The following is a 22,131-nucleotide window of genomic DNA, read 5'->3' on the forward strand; positions in this document are numbered from 1 at the left end:
TCACGTGCCGGCGCCCCGCGCGTGACGCCAGCGCGCCTCCAGCTAAGCCGCGCGCCCCGCCCCGCCCCGCCCCGCCCCCCGGAAGTGATGCGGGGGGAGGCCGAGCCCGCGGCCCCGAGCGCCGGGAGCCGGTGAGGGGCGGACCGGAGCTCTCGCGGCCGCCGTCTCCCGGCAACGCGCGCAGCCCCGCCCCGCCCGCGGGCCTGGGGCTGCCGGGAGGGAGGAGCGGCCTCGGCGGGCGCGCAGAGCGCCGGCGAGCATGGGGGGCCCCCCGCGGCGGAGCAGCCGGTGAGCAGCCGCGACCCCGCAGGACCCCGGCAGGTGAGGCGGCGCAGGGCTGGCTCCGAGCGGGCCCGGCGGGCCGAGGCCGAGCACTCCGCCCCGTCGCGCCCCAGGCCTGCGCAGCTGCAGCGCCTTCGGCCCGGCCGGCCCCGCCTGCGCGCCGAGAGCGCCTCGAGGGCTTCGTGCGCCGCTCCGCGCCCTCAGCGAGCCCCGTGACGGCTCCGGGGGGTGCGGAGGACGGCCTGCCTCCCTTCGGCCCCCCTGAGCCGCCCGAGCGGCGGCAGCAGGCCTGGCAGCGGAGCGGGGCTCTGCTGTGCTGGGACGCGGGTCTCTCTCCGTGCTGGGGCGCTTGCCGGGAGGCCCCCTGTGCCGGCCTGGGGGGAGCGGCCTGCCCAGACCCGGAGAAGCCTTTCCCGCTGGGCCTCCCGTGCGGGAAGCAGGCGCTGGAATGCCCTTCCAGGGCGCTTGGCTCCCCCGCCGCCTGCTCCTCCCGTCTGAAGGGTGTGGAGCAGGTTCCTCCCGGCCTGCCTGCCCCAGTGCTGAGCTGGAAGTGGTGCTGCCTGCTGGCACCCCAAAGACTCCTTTGCGCGCCTGCCTTCTGGCTCCGTGGCTCTTTCGGAAGGATCCACTCCTTTGCCCGTGAAGAACGTCCCACCGCGATCCGGATTCAGTGCAGTCGCTGGAGCGGTGGTGGTCTGGTCCTTGAAAGCGAGCGCATCATGTGAGTGGCAGTTGCGCCACTGCCCTGTCTCAGGGCAGACCCCCGGCCTGGCAGCAGGAGCAGCGCGTGCGACTTTTTGGCCGCCTTCGTGTGTTTGTTTTAAAGGCTGTCCGTGGAAATGTCCACTGAGACCTGGATTCTGAAGCCTCTGAGTGAGTTAGTCATTTTTGTGGGGGGCAAGAGAGAGGTGCCTGTTAATGAGAAGTGGCTCAGGTTGTTGCACGCAGTAGCTAAGCAAACATTAACTGGAAGCTGTTTCTTTTTACAGCTACCATTGAGAAGAATGTTTGCTCTCTCTGGGCAGTTTTGGCTCAGACAATCGCTGCTCTGTCTCCCCAACATGGCTGTGGGCTCCAGTGGCAGGCGTAGTTCTTCAAACATACTGGCAAGCCACAGATTTCCTCTGAAGTTCCTGGAAGCTTTGCTTGCCTTCCTGGTTGCCTCGCCGCTTGCTCAAGAGTTGAATGTGTATGACTTGACACTTGGCTCTCAAGGAAGAACTTTGAGTTAATTTCATAGCTCCTGTTTTTCTTTCACGCCATGTTCTGTTTGGCCCCTTGGTGCCCTCCTTCTCTTTGTCCCTTCCTGCTGTGGGCAGCTTCAGCAATTGGGGTGGGTGGGTGGGTGGGGGTTACATTGTAGTCTGTGAGATGTTCAGGGAGGGGCGGGCAACTGTCTGGAGATTGTGGCCAAGAGCAAGCTGTATGTTAGCTGCGTGCAATGGCCATAATTTGTAGATCACTTACCTGAATGTGGCGGGTGCCAAGCCACAACAAATAGAGAGGTTGTGCTCCTGCGCTTCGTCGTGGTTTTGGATTGTTAACCCCAAATATGCAGAGGCCTGCTGAATGTGCTCTAGAGATTGCCAAGCTTGGAACAACCACAGAGGCTCTTCCTCTCGGAAGCTGCAGCCTAGACATTGGAATGCAACCCTCCAAAGACCTCAGTACTGTGTTGCCTTTGATGCTCCTTTATGCAGCAGGGTGGATTTGGGTGTTAGCTGTTCACAAGTCTACTAGCTGCAGTGCAGAAACACTGATCTCTTGAGTCCCACATTTAGCAATGGGGACTCGACTGCATCATTTTCCTGCAGGCCTCTGTTTCTCTGTGGTGGGCTGCCTGTGCATGGGCTGAATTGCTATGGACGGCATGTGGGATGTTCCATAATGGAGTGCTTCTGTGCATAGAGAGTTAGCCTTTTGGGGGTGTCACTAGAACCCTCCTCTCTGACATGCTCGTAGCATCCTACAGTGGGGCAGGTCTCATACCAGTACCAGCTGCAGCTACTCCTACCAGCTGCCTTCTTCCTGCTTTCCTGGCTTCACAAGGGGCATTCCCTGGCTGCTGCAGGGCATTATGGGGTGCAACCTGGCTGTCATTCGTGGCTGTCCGGGCAGCGACAGATGCGTCTAACAATGGGATTTGCAGAACATCTCCCTGTTAAGTGGCTTGTACCTGTATGTTGCAATTTCAGAGCATGGAGGAGGATTCCAATCTCACCGATGGTATTTTGTAGCTTGGCAGGTGATTCCCCGTTTCACTGCCCTGCCTGGTTTGACCACACTCAAAGTGGAGGTGACAGGGCAGTGGTATGCTGCTGGGCAAGATGAGGCCATGCAGATGCCTGGCGCTTCCAAAGGGGCAGGTGGCAGGGTGGAACTTGCCAAAGTGGCACCCCCAAATAGACCTGGGTGGGAAGGTTGAGAAGCCCCCATGTGGACAGAACTGAGGGAGTCTGATTGCATCGGCAACTTCCTGTGTCACTTCTGGAGCCGACCAAGAGGTCGTCTCGCCCTCTCTTTGAACTGTTCATGCTTGGCTCTCGTGATGGCTGGATTCTGCTGGGCTGATGCCACTGTTGCTTTGGCTGCCAAGTGCCCATTCCTCCCCTCTCTCTTTTTAAAAAGTGAGAATGGCAAGAAATGTGGTGGAGAATCTTGTTGCTTGTTGCTGATGCATTTTATGGGCATTTTATTCCTTTGTTAAATCATACCATGAGGGGGGGGCTGGACGCTGTGGAGTGCAGGGGGGGTCTGTGGAAAACCTCCTGTGGCTCTCTCTGCATAACTGGGAAATGGCTTTAGGCAGAAGAACTAACCTGGGGTTCAAGATCTGAGTTCTGTCGCTGCTCCTGGCTCAAGACCCAGGATTTGTGTTCACCCGGCAAGCGGCCTGTGGGGCTTCATTAGAGCCCTGGGAAGAGCCTTAAGCTCAAGGCACAGCGTCTGTGGCGCAGGGGAGCACATGCTGATTGGGCTGGTCCTTTATGTATTGCAACATGTGTTCGTTATCTTCGTAGTCTTTACAGCCACCCTATAAGGTAGCAGCGATTTTCAGCGTTTTTCATCTCATGGCACACTGACCTCTCTGTGGTCTTTGCCTCTTGCGACATCACTTTTATGCTCCAGGACACTCTGGAAGTAAAAAAAATTCCTCTGCTGGGGGAGGAAGAGGGACAGACAACTCCTTACTGCATTTCCTTAGTTGCCCTAGAAGCAGAGCCTCACAACTTGGAAGAGTTTTTCAGCAACTTTCAGCCGCTGTGCTCCCAAGGCACACCTGTGGCCCATTTGTGCCAGATGGGAAGCTAAGGCTGTCTCATTTGCCTAAGGCCACTTAGTGGAGCTCCACAAGCACTGGCATGGCTTACTAGTTAACCATTATTTGTGGTCAGTAACACCCCCTCCCCCCACACACACTTTCTGATGTGTGGCGAGGATGATGGGAGAGAAGCTGGTTCTCCTCAGCTATGTGATGAAATACAGTGGAATGGCGAAGGTTCTTTCTGGTGTTCTGAAGAAACTGTTTTCCTGTTTTCTCTCAAACAGCTGTGGAAAGGAAGCCACGGGCCTGGAGTCACTTGCCACTGGTGACCGGCACATGGATTTGTGGATGTTTGCTACTAGTTTTCATGGGCCACTTCAGAGCCACTTCAGTTTTGGGAGTGTTCACATTTGCATAAGAACTAATTGTGTGCCCCCCTCCCCGGCCCCATTTTGCTGCTCTTTTTGCAAATGCTAGTTGAGAACAGGGACTCCTAATCTTTGATTTAGTAAACCTTCTGGAGTCAGTAAACATGACTGTTTTGAGCCTTTCCTGTGGTAACTAAGGACTTGCCTCTGTGGATTTGGTGTTTGGAGAGGGTAGGGGAAGGCCTTCCCTCCGATGTGCTGATCCAACTCCTCCAATCTGTGCAAGCCACACAACAGTTGTGCTGCAGGGCACGTGGCCCCCGTAGGGAGACTGGCTCCAGTGCAGTTTGCAGATTCCTCTCATCTTAAAAATAATCAGCAAGTTAACTACGGCAGTGTTGTCAAGACTTGTACATTTTGCCCTGAACAGCAGTGAACAGGCTTGCGTTTCTCTCTAGCCAGGAACTGCCACTTCCTTTGGTGGGAGCACGATATTGCCCAACTCGTGAGAGGCGTGCTTTCCCAGTGACTCAGCAGAGTTGCTGTGACTAGACCGCAGCTCTGCCACTACCAGTGTGCTGTGCTTTTGTGCCATTGTGGCTGTGGAACCAGAGCTGTGCCCACAGCAGGTGGCTTAACCACCAATAACTGGGAGTGTTGCAGACTCTGGGAGTCGGCCCTCAGCGAGACTTGCTTCTGAGGAAGCCTGCACAGGATTGTGCTGTTAGTGTGTTGTGTAGCACAGTGGTTGTCGACCTTTTTCATCTTGCGGCACATTGACAAGGCACTAAAATGGTCACGGCACACCATCGGTTTTTTGACAATTGACAAGGCGCACCACACTGCAGGTAGGAGGCTCATATACCACAATGGCCCTACTAATAAATGACGCTCTTCCAAAGTCCTATGGCACACCATTGTGCCACGGCACAGTGGCTGGTAACTGCTGACATGGCATCGGTCATCCTGTCTCGTTGCTGAACTGCTGATAGTGCTTTATTTTGCTTGCTGCCTTTTTGTGCCAGAATAGATCAGGGATTGTGGGGGGGGGGCATGGAGAAGGGGGAGCAATCTAGGGAGAGGCCTACTATGGTTGAGTAATTGCAGTCCTGAATACGCCCAGAAAAGGGCCGTGTTTAAGGTCCCATCTCTGCTCAGGGCCGAATGTGTGGTGAAACCATGCTTGGACTTACTTCTTCCCTTTGTAAAATGTTAACCCCTGTGTTGGTCAAAAGGCCAGTTGACTGCTGGGAGGGAGGAGGGGCTCGGTCACCCAGCCCTGCCACCCAGCCCTGGGCAGCTGACTGTGTGGAGTGGTCCTGCTGTACTGCAGTTTGGAGAGCACTTTCTGAGTGTGCAGAGTGCCTCTCTCGCAAGGCTAGCATGACAATAATGTGACAACCCTGAAAGGTAACTTGTGTTAGCCCCATATTGCAGATGGGGAAGCCAGGGGCTGTGAGGGAAGGGCTTGTGGTGAGACAGACTTGAATGTGCAGTTGGGGGGCAGAGTTCGTGGCTTGCTACCTGTTTCTATCGTGTTGGTTCTCTATGTACTTCTGCCTCCAACAAGTCCTGGCCCCCTTCGCCTTCCTGTGCCCCCCTTGTGCGGCATTCTGTGGAAACCCAAACTGCAGTTGGCACAAACTGCAAATCCCTTGATGCAAAACAGTGGGATGCGCACAATTTATTCTGAGCACGGGATTTGGCTCTCCTCTGCAGACTGGGCCGGCCTTGGCACAGTGGAAGCCCAGGGGAGACACCACTCCTCCGTATGCTGCGGGGCTCAGCTGAGATGCGCTGTGCCTGAGAAGGCCTTTGTGGTCCCCACATGAAAGGGAATTATTCAGTTCTCAGAATACAGTGGCACACTGGTGCGGATGCCTGCGAAGAGCAGCGTAATTGCTCCTCCGCTGTCCTATCTGCATTTCAAAAGAAATGTCTGCATTGCTGATACAGATGTGTGTGTGTGTGTGTGCGCACGTGCGCACACACACACGAGAACAGGGAGAACTGTGTATCGAATTTGTGAGTCAGAGTGAATTCTTAGCTGATAGTTGGACTGTCCTCTTTCCAGGTTGTTCATAGCTTGGTTGCCTTTGCACAGAGTCCTTTGGGTGTTTGTTTTGGGGGGGTGTGTGTGATCCAGCTGAGAGGGTTTAAGGGGTTTCAGGCCCAGCCCTTTCAAGTCCAAGTTGCTCAGCAGGGTATGCACAGGTCTTCCCCAGCCCACCCTCACAGCAGCTCCCTCCTGAGACATTCCTGCAGTGGCCTGTGGAGTGTGTATGTTTTGGAGGTGGCGCATGGGACTCCTGGTCACAAATTCCAGTTCTTGGACTTGCTTCTGAGGAGTGACAGGGCACCCCCTGGCTGTTCCACTCTCCGTAGTCCGTATTCCACTTTCTCCTGGGCAAAAGCGGGACAGCCAAGAGCCTGGCCTTGATTGGTCTGAAAGGCTTTTCCTTCTGCAGTGCACTTGTCGAGCAGGCGGCAGGTCCCTGCTGCCGCCTCCTCGCACTTGTGTCCTGCCTTGTGCCTGTGTCCAGCCATAGCTAGACCAACAGTTATGAGAAGGGAATCTCTGGGAGTTGTCACTTTGGTGTGCAAGTCCAGCCCACAGTGTATGCATTTGATCCCTATTGCATGCTGGGCACAAATGGCTTAATCTGGACCTGGGCCTGGCTGGAAAAACTGCCCTGTTACTGCTAAGCGTAGCTGGACTCCAAAGCAGACACTGGGGCAGTTCCTGAGCCTGCGCTTGGAATCTTCTGCTTTGGAAGCTGAGCTGGGGAAATTCATTATTGGGGTGTGAGGCTACAGTGGGCAGTCTTCTTCTTCACTTCCCCCATTCCTTTCCTGAAGACACATTTGCGCAGTCCCCATGTGGTCCACCCATGTTAGGGGCAAGCTCAGCTGCAACAGGAGCCCCAACAACTGGCTATTTAGCCATTTGCTCCTTTGGGCTGTGTAGTGCTCTCCTGGTGTGGTGCAGCACTGGTATATGTACCCATTTTACAGGTGGAAGACTGAAACTGTGTGGAAATTTGCTGGAGAATTCTTCTGTGTGAGTTGGGATACTCCACGCGTGACTCTCACCCCCCCACCTGTTTGAACATTTTGTCCCCCAGACCATCCTGAGGAACTGCATCTTCTTCTGTGGGCATGTTCCTGTTTCTGAAGAGCTGACAACCCAAGAGCATCCTGCACTGTTTGTGTCTGTAGAGCATGACACGCGCATGGGTGGTTAACTATTTTTTGAATCAAAAGCAGACTTTATTTTCAGATTGCGTTCCCATGTGTCCAAACTGGCATTCCTCCCAGAAGGGGAGTGTCTCTTACCACAGGGCTTACCACTTACTGTCTGTTTCAGAACTGCTTGTAAAAGTGTGGGAGTGACCACCTCCTTGTGTGTTTCTCTCCTTGCATGGGAGCGTTTCTTCCTGGCTGAAGGATACATATCCGAGGCCCTGGAAGTTAGCACATCACACTGGTTGGAAGCTTTCCTGTGATGTTTGTTGTAGTCATCACACACCCAAGCATTGTGGTGGCACAGTGAGATTTCAGGCTGGTTCCTGGCTGGATTCAGGGGCGACTTTAGTTCATTCATGGAGTCATCCTGTGGCTTTTTAAAAATTGCTTCTGTCCCAGTGCCTCGCTTGTAACCACTGAGGTCAGGATGGGTTTCTCCACCATTCCTGTAGGCCCCTGGGAACGGCCCCATGCTGGAAAGTGACGTGAGACCAGAGTCAGACCTGATTTTCTGTTTAAGCTGCTTGGGAAGATTCATTGGCAGGTTTGAGTTTTGCTCAAATGAACTGCCAGATTTGGGGTTGGGAAGGAATGTCCTCGCAGCTTGAAAGCTGGCCCTCTTTTGCTTTTCTCTGTGGCCAGCCCCAGCCTTCTCAGCCTGGGGGTGTGGTTAAGGCTGTTAGGCCAGGGTTGTGGAATCCCAGGCTGAAGCCCCCGCTTGGCCTTCAGGGTAAGATCAGGTGGTGGGCTCAGCCCAGTGGAAGAGTACCTGCACTGCTTCAGGAGGTCCCAGGTTCGATCCTTGGTATCTCCAGCTGGGACGGAGAGGGATTTCTGCCTGAAACCCTGGAGACCCTCTGCCAGTCGTGTGAACTGTCCTGGGGGAGAAATCCCACAGACCCTCTGTGGTCTGACTGGGGAGAAAGCAGCTTTCTGTGTAATCTATGAAGGTGGTGCTGCCATGGGGGACAGATCTGGACCCCAGGCTGAGTTGTGCGTTCTGTGAAACCTCATCACAGAAGGTGAGGATTTTGGGATGATAAATGCTGCCTTTTCCATGCAAATGTATCAATTTAGGTATAAACTTTGGACATGGGAGGTTGGATACCCATATTGAGCTCAACAGTTTGTTTTACTGCATTGATATCTTGCCTGTCTTTCATCCTAGAACTTGGGGTAGTGTATTCAGGGTTCCAAGTGGTCTCCCAAGCGAGCACTGACCAGCCCCAGACCTGCTTAGCTTCAACAGTGTTGCTTCAGGATCTGAAGTTGTCATGGTGAGACAGCCATGTGCTTAATTTCGTGCTAAATAAAGTAAGGCTGGACTTCACCTTGGGGTATGGGATGGTAATCACTAACAGTGTTTTATGCTAGTTCAGTGGTTCCCAAACTTTTAAGCATTGGGACCCACCTAAAAAAAGTTTCACTTTTCCAACCACTCGAGCCTCTGTGGCTATAATGGCAATTGGGCAGCAGTAGCAACTGGTTTAAACCTTGATGCACATAGCCTAAACTGACTTGTCAGTTTTGCGACCCACCAAAAATTGGGTCACGATCCACTGGTGGGCCTCAGACCCACAGTTTAGGAATTGCTGTAGTGGATTGTTGGCTTCTCACAATGGCAGATTAATAAATAACGGTACTGAATCTGCTTCCATTTTTGTTACGTCTGCATGTTGAGTTTGGTTGGCTATGTTTGCATGTGTATCTAACAGTTAATGTTGGACAGCTGAATTGTGTCCTCTAGTATGGTTAATATGTGCCCTTGTGAGTTTGAAGCCGTCCATAGTGGCAGGAATCGGTGTACCTTGGGATGAATTGCTGTGTCTACCGAGCATGCTTGATGAATTCGTTGCTAAAGTGAGGACCAGAAGTTCAGGTGGTCTTTCACCAAAGGAGGCAGACGCAGTACAGATACGTAGTCTTGTCTCACTCCTGGCAGGAATATTGGAGGGTGGATGTGGGTGGGGGTGCTGACAGCGGAGAGATGCAGAAATGGGCTTGAGGCGACATGTTGGTTCTGATGCCCCCTTCGTTCCATTTCATTGTTTCCCATCATTTTGGGCGTGGATCCTCAGTCTGTTCTCAGCAGCAAACCCTGATCTGTATTTAACGCGGTGTGATGAATTGTGGGAGTGCTGGATCTCTTGGTAACATGCAGTTTTCTCTGCAGAAATGATGCCTTGGAAGCAGTGAGTGAGAATTCACCTCCCTTCTGGTCTTTGCATGGATGCAGCGCAACAGGTCTCTCTTATTCAGATGCTGCAGTCTCTGGTGTGCTCCTGCTTTGCCCTCCCACCGGCATGACGTCTAGACAGCAGTAAACTCTTGGTCCCCAGTTGATGAGGGTGCCTCTCCTCGAATGTGAAGGGTTTATCTAAGTCGTGGCAAACAGGTTGCTGAATGGCAGGCAGGCAGGCAGGCAGGCCGCACCCTCCTGGTTCCTTCCAGCTGGGTCTCCTGTGCGCAGTCGTCCGCGGTCTGCTTCTCAGATGCTGGAATTGTAACGGGCTGTGGGTGTCCAGCACGGTTGTGGGGGTCCTTTCTCTTGTGCCTCGGCTCCCTTGACCTGCCCTTGTCCAAGCAGACCAGTGCTTGGCACCCCCTGGTTGCGCCTCCCTTTGTCATGCCTTGGATTCCCCAAGAGGGAAGGGAGGCGAGTCACCCCTGCAGCTGTCCTCTTTACAAGGCGGCCTCGCCGAGCCTCCATTCCCGAGGGGCTCTGTGGAGCTCTCGCCTAGCCTGTCCTCCTTGCCACGGTCCTGGCTTGCCTTTTATATTGTCCAGTATGTAATGCTCTCCGTCCTTCCTGTCTTGCTGATTCTGCATCCTGGTTGCCCTGACAACTAAAATTGGACCTGCAGATGAACTTGTATGTGCTGGGGGATGTTGCTCTCTTTTCAGGGTGGCCAGACTTCCAGCCCCCGTGGTAGCCCTTCCCCCTCCAGATGTGTGTGGGATGGATGACGCTCCTGTTGTTGCCGGTTCTGAGTCACTCTCCTGCTCAAACACGAGGGCTGAGCAAGTCTCGACTCCCACAAAACTCTGTCAGTCAGTTGCTCTTCAAAGGTGAAGTGGATTTCTCTGCCCTTCTTGGGGGGGGGGCTGGATCTGGGAGCTCTCCTATCTCCTCCATTTGGTGAGCCCCGATCCACCCTGTGTGCATCAAATGCTATGATTGGTGGCTTAGCCCCAGAGTTCTTTCGTGGGCCCCTCAAAGCATATCAAGGACTAGCAGCATGACTCGACTGCCATAGTGGCCGCATCATGGCTGGAACAGGGATGCTCCAGTAGACAGGATGCTCCTGCGCAGCTGCCTGGCCCTTCCGAAGCACTGCACGGCCTGTGGAAAGAGCCGCAACCGGGGGGCTCACTGCTTAGTTCTGCCCACAGCCACTCTGGGCGACTCTGGGCAGACCCAAGAGTAGAACTCCCAACGGACCCTTGTCCCACCCTCATTCCTTTCGCAGTGATCTCTCCGCTGGCCTCTTAGGAAGACCAGATTCCCCCATCCACATTCATGGATGCTTTTGGATGGATGCTGTTGCTCTCGTGCCAAGCTCATGGTGCAATTTGACCACATGCTGGCATGGGGGGGGGGCAAAAAAGCACCAGACAGCTGCCCCCAAGTGGGTAGAGATCACAATCTGAAATGCTGCCCTTCCTAAGAACATAAGAAGAGCCCCGCTGGATCAGGCCCAGGGCCCATCTCATCCCGCTTCCTGCATCTCACAGCGGCCCACCAGATGCTTCAGGGAGCACACACAAGATACTTGCATCTCGCTGCCACACCTCTGCATCTGGCATTCTATTTTCACTCACTCCCCCCCCCCCCCCAGCAAAAGCACCGGATTGCAGTTGGGTTTAACGTGTGCTACTTCATTCAACACAGTGACCAATTTTTAATGCATGGAACCTACTGCATATCCTTTGCCTCCCTTGCCAGTCTGGAATCCTCTTGCTGGTATCTGCACTTTGAACATGGCCGCCTCTGGAGTTGCCGACGGGCTTCAGCCATTGATCTCTGCTTGCCACAAAGGGAGAGGTGGGGAGGTCCGAAGAGAGCAGCCTCAGTCCGGCTCCAGTTCCTCCTTGTTGGAAGGCAGTTAAACTTGACCCTTTTCTCTCTGGCAAGGAAATGAAGCTCCCTCCAGCACGTCTCCTCTTGCCTGGGGGGAGCCTGGGGGCTGTTAGCCACTGCTCAGCATTCTCATCCAAGAGCTGCTTCCAAAGCAGCTCACATTCACAATGCACATGGAGGTACAATTATTAGAGGGGTGCAAATGGAAGCACACCTGTACATGGCCAAGTTGTCTTGGCCCAGACTGTTGGTGTCACAGCCGGGCTCCCCTCCAGATGGAAGGAGCAGATGGGAGCTGCAGATGGATGAGGAGGCCACAGCAGCTGCCTTGTGATTGGAACAGAACTGCCCCACACCTCCCATCCCTCTTTTGCCTCTGCAGCATCTCCAGAAAGTGAGGGGGGTTCTCGAGTTCTCATTGGAGGCACAAGTTCCTCCTTGGTTTTTGCAGAGCCCTCAGTTTGTAAGGAGGCAGAGTTGCACTCTGCTGATGTTGTCCTTGCAAGTGAAGCACCTTGCACATTCAGAATTTGGGATAGAAATGTTAATTGTGGTGTATGTCAGAAGGCCAGATGCAAGGGAGGGCACCAGGATGAGGTCTCTTGTGATCTGGTGTGCTCCCTGGGGCATTTGGTGAGCCGCTGTGAGATACAGGAAGCTGGACCAGATGGGCCTATGGCCTGATCCAGTGGGGCTGTTCTTATGTTCTTATGTATAGCAGCACTGATCCCTTGCCAGCTAGAATGAAATCCCTCTTCCTAACACTCCTTTATGCAGAAGGGAAACTTGATGTTGTGGTGCTGTACAAAATCCAAGAGGCAGTTTCCTGCCCCTGAGAGCTTACAATCACAGCTCAGTACACGGGAGACAATGGAGGAGACAAAGGACCTGGAGGAAGCAGAAGGCAGGGGAAGAATGACTGTGTGTTTCAGGGGAAGGGCTGTAGCTTGCTGGCAGAGGTCTCCTTTGCATGTGGATGGCCCCGGGTTTGATCCCCGGCATTGTTAGGTAGGGAAGAGGGAGATTCCTGCCTGAAACCCTGGAGAGCCACCACTAGCGTCGGTACTGACCCAGGTGGACCACTCAGTTGGCAGCAGCTGCTGCGTCTGGCTTGTTTTGGAAGTGAAGGGACTGTGCCCAGGGTGGCACAGGAAGGGCGTTTTGAGGAGGGACTTGAACGAAGGAAGAGGTGACGTGGCGGGGGGCGGAGGCGCAAGGAAAGGGGTGTGCAATGCCTGGCTTTGTGCCCCGCACGGTTGCACTTTCCAGCTGACCAGAGATCAGGAGATCAGCCTTCCCATCGCTACTGTCAGGTGACTCGTGAGTCGCAGATCTGTCAGAGCAGGTGAGGTTTGCTCTTATTATGTCTTTTAAAAAAGTTCTTTGTGTTTTCCTAAGCAGCCGATGAATATGCCTCTCTCCACAAATGGTGGCCGTTAAAAATATTTTTGGAAGCACCAACTCTTTTCTTCTCTCTTCCCTCCCTTCGTGCCCCTCCACCAGTCTCTGGCTGTCTGCAGCTATTTATGAAGAAATGTCGTCAGGGCTACTGTGTGACCCGATTACAGAGCCATTTGTGCCATGACTGCATCCAGGGTGGTGGAGGGAGAGAGGCCTCATTGTTCTCTTGCCACTGATGTCCAGACAGCAGCACCTGGCTCAGGGGGCAGATTCTTTCAGAAGCTCCTGCAGGCCAGGCCAAAGCGGAGAAGAAAACGGCTCTGGCGTCTAGAGCCTCCTGCCTCCCTCCGTTAAATGAGGTCCTCAGATATCTAGCCAAACAGGCGCGGAGGCTTTTGGGCATAACTTGCCACATCAGGAAAATGGCAGTATGAGAGCAGCCTTGCAAGGTGCATCTGTCTTGCATGAGGATGCCGCGTCATCAGGGTAGGGGGATCAGTAGCAAGTGAGGGATTGCCGTCTGCTGGGCAAGATTCATAGCTATGAAGACTCAGGGCAATTTCATCTCTGCCCTACACAGTACTGCAAGAATTGAGTTTCTCATTGCGTGACCGCTGTGCCCAGCATGCAGGTTGCCATGCCCGGAAATGCTTTGGACTCTTGCAGGTGCGGCTGTGGCCTTATCCCCCTCCCCCCCCAAACACACTCGCTCCCTTCCCATTTGCCTGTTTCCTTCTAGAAGTCCTGGCCTCTTGCCAGCAGCTTGGAGAGATCTAGTGTGGTGCAGTGACTGAGAGACTCCTCCTCCACCCTTGGTTCAAATCTTTCCTCTGCCGTGAACTCACCAGGAGACTTTCGGCAAGCTAGCCGCCACTTTCCCATCTGCAAAATGGGGAGAATACTCTTACAAGCATATTGCAAAGAGTGCGTCAGGATGATACACATGACACACTTGGCATTTGTATAGCATTTGGAGTGTGCAAAGTAACATGTGAATACCAGCCTGACTGTCCTTCCTTTGGGATTTCTGAGGCACTGTCTTTGTTTCCCCGGCATTCCATGGAGTGAGCGGCTCACATGGAGGAGAGTTCGGAACGGCAGTGCCACTCCTCCCAGCATGCTCCAGGATACCCTGTGAGTCCTACTTGTCTCAAACAGCTGCTCCTTGGACCATCTCAATCGCTTTGTAGTCCACTTCGCTTCCCCCCTCCCAATTTGTACGGGATGACAAATTGATAAGAGACTTGACAAGGGATGTCTAGTGACAGTTACAGACTTCCCCGGGTATCCACGGGTGGGGGGGACCGACGACAGGCTGCAGTTGCCGCTGTGAATACTGCAAACTGCAAATAGCAGCAGACCCTACAAGAAGCAGTTCACAAATCGCCCCCTCTGTGCAAATGACTTACCTGTCTCTGATTGCAGCCCCCCCCCCCCCCAGTCGCTGTCCCGTATCTGGCTGTCTGCAAATGGTGGTATGAAGGAAGAAGAGGGTTGGAGGGCTGAAAACGTGACCCAAGTGAAACAGGTTTTGTTTTTTTCAGTCCACCAACCTGCTTCCTGTTAGCATTTGCAGACAACACAGAGACAACCAGACACAGTAGTCAGAGACAGAGAAACCATTTACATAGTGGGGGGAATTTTTGAACTGCGGATAAGTGAAACTGGGTGTGGGCCCCACGGATGGGGGGGCGCTGTATTTAGAATGACCCATGAATGACTTGCCATTTTCTGCGCTTGTCGCACCTCATTTGGAATACGGCATCGTGTTTTGAGCACCACACTTTAAGGGGGATGTTGATGAGCTGGCAGAAGGTTCAGAGGAGGGCAGGAAAGAGGGGGGCAATTTGGAAACCAAGTCCATGAGGAATGGTCAGGTTGGTGTGCTTGGCAAGGAGCTGTGGCTCCTGAGGGCAGGACTAGTACCAGAGATGCAGGCCAGGTGTGCGGAAGAATTTCCTGCTGCCTGGCACTGGAACACTCTGCCTCGTGCTGCAGTCATGAGCTTTCCCTCATAGGAGATTTTGCTGTCAGGGATGCTGCAGCATTTGCCTGCACAGAGCAGGGGGTTGGACTAGATGACCTCTAAGGTCCCATCCCGTGTTATGATTCCTTTTTTAGAAATATCAATGATGCTCCAAATGGATCACTCCCAGCCATTTTGTATATATGTTGAGAAAAACAATAGAAGACCTTCCGTCACCCTGCTGACCAAAGACCATCTGGTGGAACCACAGCTTCCAGCACCCTCCCCCCCCCGGGAATGTCCCACCAGTTGAGACTGAAAAATAGCACTTCTGGGCTCAGTGCAGCTCTGGGCATTGCTCTTGGGAAGTTAAGCTGCTGCTTGGAGACCTGTGATAAACAACTACTATTTCCCTTCATATTTGTTCCTTCAGCACTGCCAGGTGCAGTTCTTGTTCCTAGTCCCACAGAAGCTGTGTCTAACACGGATTGGCTGACGGTGGTGCTGTGGGGCACTGGGCAGTGGTCTTTGCCAGCGCCTGCCACCTGATCCATTTCCATGCAGGCATCCTGAATTGATCTTGGACTGGCGTGTAACATATGTATCCCACCACTGAACCTGAACCATTCCCCCCCCCCCATTATTCTCTTTTTTGGGATCAGCTAGTGAATTGCCCAAAAGTGCTTCGATGCAAGATGGGGACCTAGACATGAGCCGTCGGTTCTCTCTCCCTCTCCACTTGAGTCTTGGCCAATTTCCCTGTCCTACGAGCAGGGAGAAGAAGAGAATTGCAGGACTGTGGCCACAATCGCTGCACTTAGGATTAGCTTGCAAACTGGGACCAGGGATCGGGACCCCTACTACCTGTTTGTTTGGGGGCACAATTTGAGTCCTTGAAGAACTGTCTCCTCCTTTTGAATCTTCTCGCCCCCCCCCCCGGGCCTTGGGAAAGTCCCTCCACCTGAGCCCACTGTGTGTCACCTCCCCCCCCCACGGAAACACCTTCTCTCTTATGGTGCAGAGCTTCCTGTTGGAAGGCCTCCATCAGAACCTTTTTTGACCATCTCCTGCAGCAGTGTGAAGCCATTCTTGCTCTCCCAGACATCTAGGGTGGCCCAGCTGGCTGACAGCGTTGGTTTTTTTCTCTCTGTCAATGCTGATCTTGTTCTTTGTCTTGCATTTAGTTTAGCTTTACGTTGTGTATTGAAAACGGTACACCGTCCCGAGTTCCACCCAGTGCAGAAGAAAGACAAGGTATAAATATTTATACCTACCATTCAGTTCTGCTTTATATTTCTGCAACAGTGAGAGCTGGAGACAGTTTTTTTTTTAAGTTCACTATTAATCAGGACTGCTGCTGGCACCCCAGGGATGAGGTGTGTTAAGCAGAATGCAAAATACATGTCAGTGAGTGAAGGCACCTTTTGGGACTTGGATTGCTGCGGGACCGATCTTCATGGAGACATTTGCAGGCTCTGAGGCACTTGTGTGGCCCACAGAATTGCAGTTAAGGTCACACTGACGCAATAGAGCCACCCTGGTTTTGGGCTGGGATGCAGCGCCGCCCCAGCTTTCAGCCACCCCAAGCTTACTGCGTTTACATCCTGTCTTACTTCCATCAGGGACCTCAAGGCAGCAGTCCAGGCGTCACCCTTCCAGGCCCTGACCAGACCTAAACATCCTCTGATTCCTAGAATCAGATTTGGAAGTGCCCCACAAGGTCATCCAGTCCAACCCCCCCCCCCCGTCTGTCACGGGAAACCCTCCAAGGGCATCTCCAGCAGGTGCCTGTCAGGCCTGTGCTTGAAGGTCTCCAGGGAGGGAGAACCCGCAATCTCTCTCTGCTGCTGAATTGCCCTGACTGTGTCCCAGCGGAATGTCCTCTCTTGCAGTTTGTACGCCTTGGACCTTATTTGAGTTCTAGGTTCAACCAGATGGTTCCATCAAGTGCTGTCAGAATGTGTCCTGCTTGGGGGCAACTGGGGCCTTGGATTCTCTGGAGTAGGGGTGCAACAGGCTTCCAGTGACCCACACGATAGCCAGGAGACAGATTGCTGCCTTTCAGCCCTGTGCGAGCTTCCATTGAACTCTCAAAGGGCAGCTCTGTGGAGCACACTCTGGTCTAGCCCCAGATCTGCCCTTGGCCGATGGGGGCCCCCTCTTGAAATTCACAGAAGGCAGGTCTGGAGCACGTACGCCCTGGAATAACCATCTATAGGTTTATTTATACTTTTTAAAAAGCTACATTATCACTTATTCACCTCTTCCCTGGCAACTTTCTCCAGAATATTTTTAGGAGCTTAGATTTCAAATGCAAAACCCTGATCTTCCCGAGAGTGTGTGAGCACTTGACTGCTGGAGCCCAAAGTCCTAACTCGGCAGTGGCTTCATCGGAGCTGCTTGCTGCTGCATTTATGGTTTTTTAATAGCTTCCTGATTTGAACACGCACACACCCCAACAGGCTCGGCTGTTTGCCTTGACAAACGTGCTTTGACGGAAGCGTTTTAGGAATTTCCCTTGTTTGCTCTGGTCAGTCAGCCACCAGGGGAGGTGGCGCTGCTTTCCAGGCAAGGCAGCCAAGGGTGCTTGCCAGTTGAGAGATTTCTCTGTGCCTAGGGTGGGGGCAGGGGCTCAAGCACCAACCGCACACATGGAAGCCACTGATCTTGGGTACATCCTCTTCTGGACAGTGTTCAGACCATCCAGAAAGCCTAAACCAGCAGGTCCTGGTGTTCACACCAGAGGTGCATTGGAGGCAGCGTGGGGTGAACGGTGGGTGTGGAAGGCATAGCGGAAATGAGCATTTGTATTTTGGGGGGAGGGGGCTGGAGCTCAGTGCCTGGTTTGCATGTGGGAAGCCCCAAGTCCAATCCTAGGACCTGGCAGCCTCTCCAGGTAGGGCAGGGTTAGGGTTAGCCCTAACCTAACCTCTGCAACTGCAGACAGCTGCTGCCAGTTAGGGCTGACAATCCTGGACTGGGTGAACCAGTGGACTGACTTGGTGTGGAGCTGCTTCCTCCATGACTGTGGCAGTGCGTTGCCAGTCCACCCTCTCTCTCGTCAGTGGGGGTGACAGAAGCCATGCCACACTCAGGGCTAACTCGGCATAGGCTGGTGTAGTTGACAGCTTGGTCCGGCTTGGGCAGTTAATCCCCTGCTAATTGGGCCAAGAGGCACCTTTAACGGGGGGGGGGGGGGAGCAGTTGTTCCTCTTTACTCCTGCAGGGCATCTTTTCCAGTCACCGCTGCTGGGGTCTCTGGGCTTTTTAGCCCTTTGGGGACCTGGAACTCAAGATTTGGCTACAGAGCCCGCCTTGTGAGCTGTTTTTTGTTGGAAAGCAGTTGGAAGGCAATTAAGGATGTCTAATTGCCATGAGTTAAGGCAGCAGTGAATGTGGGCCAAGTGTTGCTCCCCAGGGTTCCTTGCCATGGCTCAGCTGCTGAAGGAGGGTTGCTGGCAGAGGCAAGGAAGGGCTCTGACCTCCTGCCCTGCTTGGTGACTTCCTGGAGAGGTCAACTTGGCCTCTGGAGGGGGGAACAGGGTGTCCTAGACTAGCTCAGCCTGTGGCCTGTTCCAGTGGTGGGAGGGCTGTCCTCGGTTCTCTTCCCATGTTTAGCCATGAAGAGAGTGGGGTGGATGCTGCGCAGCTGATGTAACAGTTCCCCCTTTCCTTCTCCAGGGGGGCGGACTTTCGTTGATGGCATGTTGAGGCCTGCTGAGCCGCAGCAGAGTGGCTGTATGGTAGCAAGAGAGCTGCTCTAACCGCTGGGCGTGCACCAATATGGGCCAGTGTGTTACCAAGTGCAAGAATCCTTCTTCCACACTGGGCAGTAAAAATGGCGACCGCGAGTCGAGCAGCAAGGCTCACAGCAGAAGAAGCGCAGTCCCTAGAGATGAGCACAGCACGGCCGGCGCAAAGTCCTCTGGGGACATCCTTGTCAACGGAACAAAGAAGATGGAGGCGGCCATAGAGTGCGGCCAGCCCCCCGCCTCATCTGGGGATGCCAAGAAAGAGCCTGTTTTGGGCCTGGTGGAATCATCCCTCCACAGGACTGAGGAGTTATTTAGGCGGTACAAGGATGACCGTGAAGATGCCATTCTGGAAGAAGGCATGGAGCGTTTCTGCAACGACCTTCGTGTCGATCCCACCGAGTTCAGAGTGCTGGTCCTGGCGTGGAAGTTTCAAGCAGCCACCATGTGCAAGTTCACCAGGTGAGTCTGAGCAGTCGCAGGTTGTGCCTTAAATTGTTGGTGTGCACATGCCACCCCTGCCTGCGTAAGCAGTGGCCAGGTCGCTCTGCAGTTAGGCTGCCTCAGCTCAGGGGGTGATTATGGAAGGAGCGTGTTCATTCTAAGGGGGTAAAACCAACTTTAAAATAACAGTTCGTATTCCGTGTGAAAACTCCTGGCACTTGATGACTCATCAGTGCTGACATTTCTGTAGGTGCTTGGCCTTGGTGAGAGGGCTCTAGAAGTGACGGGGAAACTGCTGCTCTAACCATTCATTTGGGAAGTCCCACCAGGAAATGTGGACCGTGGTCTTTTGGAACTGCACGCTTGGATCAGTGTCAGTTTTGATAACAATTTCACTGGCTCACAGTTGGGTTTCTGAGCCTGTTCAAAGTGGTTGGTGTTGACTGTTGAGGGCCTAAGTCCAGGTGCAGGGACTGCCACCCCTTGTATGTTGCTGATGTGCCTGCTTTTTGGATCTCTGGTGTTTCTGCCCAGGTTCTTCCACCATCTGAAGTATAATGCGTAGTGACCAAGAAGGGAGCCTTTTTAGTGGTTGCCCCCCCTTCCACGGAGATCTGTTCCATTTCTGATCCCTGTCACCTGAACCACACTTGCTGGCCTTATTCTGGGCGATGGCCAGAATATCTTGACTCTGACCCTTGGACCATCAGAGTAAATGGCGCAGATTGTATGGTTTTCTGTAGGGCTGTGCTTGCTCTGCCAGGTTCAGGATTGTGTATGTCAGGCATGCCGGTCTCTCTAGTGGCTCTCCAGGCAGTGGCTTTTCTGGGATTCAGACATGGTCAGAGATGGGATCTGGGGCACAACTTTGCCTTTTGGGGTGGTGGGGCCTGGCTGTGTGCTCTTGCAGCACAACAGGACATGAGATGGAGGGATTTGTTCCCATGCCTGAAGCGAGTGGCAGAGGCCGGCCCAGAGGCCAAGCTCTCGTTGCATGTTGGCACCTTGACTTGGGTCTGTCTGGACTTAAAACATGCAGCGAACGGAGGTGGGAATGATGCTTGTTTGGACTGCCATTTCCATCTCTGAGTGGGGAGTGTCTGTGCCACTGTTCTGATGTGCCCAGGTGGTTTCATTTTTTGGAGAGAGTTAATTGCTCTGGCTGTGATCTTTACAGCTGCTCTATAAGGCAATTTAGTTGTATCCCTTTATTGCAATGAAGTGGCGCCTCTTGGCAGAGGTGAGACTGAATCGGGGAAGTCCTGCTTCAGTGTTGGCCTCTACACCACCCGTGCTCTGGAGGTCTGTACCACCTCCATGCTGCTGCCCGTGTAGACCAGGCCTCAGAGACCGTGAAGCCTGTGTAAAAAATTTCCCCGAGGTAAAACGCTGTACTTCCCCAGCAGATGAGGAACGTGACCCAGTACACAACCTCGCAGCGGACTCTTTGCTACTTCTGAGGCAAGAAGCATCCTCTGGCAATCCTCACTGTAGGCTTTAAGTCCTTGTTTCTGGGAGAAAACCTGTGGTTGACACAGCCCCCCTCTGCTTGGGCTGAGGCAGCCATGCGTTTTATTCCCCTTTGAAATACGCTGGGTTATTGCCCAAGATCATGCCGAGTTCCACTTGATCAATGGCAGTTCCTTCCATTGTCAGAAGTGTCATGCAAGGATCCCTTGGTGGAACGAGCACTTGCATGTTTTCCAATGCTCCTTCCATGTGCAAAGGCTGATCTCAGGTTGCAAACCATGATAAGTCCTGCTCCTGAACATACTGGGCTTGTGCGTGGAGAGAAAAGGGGTGGGTCCCTACCCCCAAAGGGCATCATGTTTAAAACAAGAGGACTGTAGAGAAAGGGAAGTACGTGCAGAGAGAGACTGGAGGGAAATACACAATTATAATTATTTTAGCAAACGCCTCCTCTTTTGGCTTTCCAACAGGACTGAGTTCTTTGAGGGCTGCAAAGCAATAAACGCGGACAGCATTGATGGGATTTGCGCCCGGTTTCCCAGCCTCTTACACGAAGCCAAACAAGAGGACAAGTTTAAGGACCTCTACCGGTTCACCTTTCAGTTTGGCCTGGACTCGGAGGAAGGACAGAGGTCGCTGCATCGAGAAATAGCCATTGCCCTTTGGAAACTAGTCTTCACTCAGAACAAGCCCCCCATTTTGGACCAGTGGTTGTACTTCTTAAATGAGAACCCCTCAGGAATCAAGGGAATCTCCCGGGACACGTGGAACATGTTCCTCAATTTTACTCAGGTCATTGGGCCGGACCTCGGCAATTACAGCGAGGACGAGGCTTGGCCCAGCCTCTTTGACACCTTTGTGGAGTGGGAGACGGAGCGGAGGAGGAGGGAGGACACCCAAGGCGTTGTGGCTTCACAGACAGACCACCTGTGTACAGAACATCACACCTGACAGCACTGACCACTGCAGCCACACCTGCTCACCCTTTGTTACTCATAAGCTCTGGACTCCTCTGGAATTTACAGACACTCCAGATTTTTCTACTTTACACCTTTCTCTGCCTTGTATTTTGAAAGGGCTCTAAAATGCTGTATCCATATTTTAGGCACTTTCTTTAAAGTTTTTGGGATTATTCCTGTTTGTTCTTTTTCCTGAAATGTTTGGCTCTGGCTACGAGAGGTTTGAAGTTTTTTTTAAAGGAAAAAAAGATGGTTTCAGATTTGGTATAATTACGTCTTGACATTGGTTGCACAACTTTTAAAACAAACTTTTTTGCAAGGTTAAATTAAAATTGCTAAATTATATGTGCCAGACTGAAGTTCTACAAAAGTTCATTTTTGTTTTGTTTCAGGGCAGGTCTATACCATGTGTAGTGCTGTTTACATTGTTGAATTTTATTATTTTTTTCAAAAAGGTTGTGATAATTTTCAGATTTACACCATGATTAATAACAGTGTTAACTGTTAACTACAAATACATTTAATTCCCAGGTAAAATAAGACTATGAAAGCCACACATTTTGTAGCATAGCTAACTTCTTTTAGGTTGTTCCCAATTTTTTGAGATACAGGATTTTTTTTGAAAGGATATACTGTACCTGTGAGTTGAGCATATAGTAACCTTCCTGTGCTGTTTGGCCGTGAAAGGGGAGGCAGTGACTTTGTGTGTGGGGGGGGAGGGGAGCTGCTATTCCTTCTTGCCCTTCAGGGGTTCACAAAATTACTGCCACAGCCCACTTGCAAGAGCAAGCTCTGTTCACTCTTGACAAATGCCCACATGCACTGCAGAGGAGTGGGGCTTTCTTTTCAAAAACCAGGCAGGGTCGATGCTGACGCAAGCCCCAGGAAGCCCTTGTA

At 52.9% G+C, this 22,131-nt stretch overlaps 1 protein-coding gene across 3 annotated transcripts; it reads left to right on the forward strand.

The window, feature by feature from the left end:
• The first annotated feature begins 104 nt into the window (after positions 1 to 104).
• On the forward strand, positions 105 to 21,588 carry DCUN1D3 (defective in cullin neddylation 1 domain containing 3). Of its 3 annotated transcripts, none has more exons than XM_066640478.1 (3): positions 105 to 321; positions 18,291 to 18,823; positions 20,746 to 21,588. In XM_066640478.1, the coding sequence occupies exons 2-3, from the start codon at positions 18,393 to 18,395 to the stop codon at positions 21,224 to 21,226; spliced, it is 912 nt and encodes a 303-aa protein (XP_066496575.1). In that variant the 5' UTR covers positions 105 to 321; positions 18,291 to 18,392; the 3' UTR covers positions 21,227 to 21,588. The 3 variants fall into 3 exon arrangements, with proteins under 3 accessions (XP_066496575.1, XP_066496577.1, XP_066496576.1); XM_066640480.1 differs by having other exon boundaries at positions 105 to 288; XM_066640479.1 differs by lacking the exon at positions 105 to 321 and adding an exon at positions 505 to 1,003.
• Positions 21,589 to 22,131: the final 543 nt, after the last annotated feature.

The sequence above is a fragment of the Tiliqua scincoides genome, chromosome 13, assembly GCF_035046505.1.
Source record: "Tiliqua scincoides isolate rTilSci1 chromosome 13, rTilSci1.hap2, whole genome shotgun sequence".
Taxonomy (NCBI): domain Eukaryota; kingdom Metazoa; phylum Chordata; class Lepidosauria; order Squamata; family Scincidae; genus Tiliqua; species Tiliqua scincoides.

Bases quoted from the DNA above. Each gene is read 5' to 3' on its own strand.
- DCUN1D3 (XM_066640478.1), top strand. From the start codon at position 18,393: ATGGGCCAGTGTGTTACCAAGTGCAAGAATCCTTCTTCCACACTGGGC. The intron at 18,824-20,745 runs GTGAGTCTGAGC...GCTTTCCAACAG, and splicing joins ACCATGTGCAAGTTCACCAG to GACTGAGTTCTTTGAGGGCT.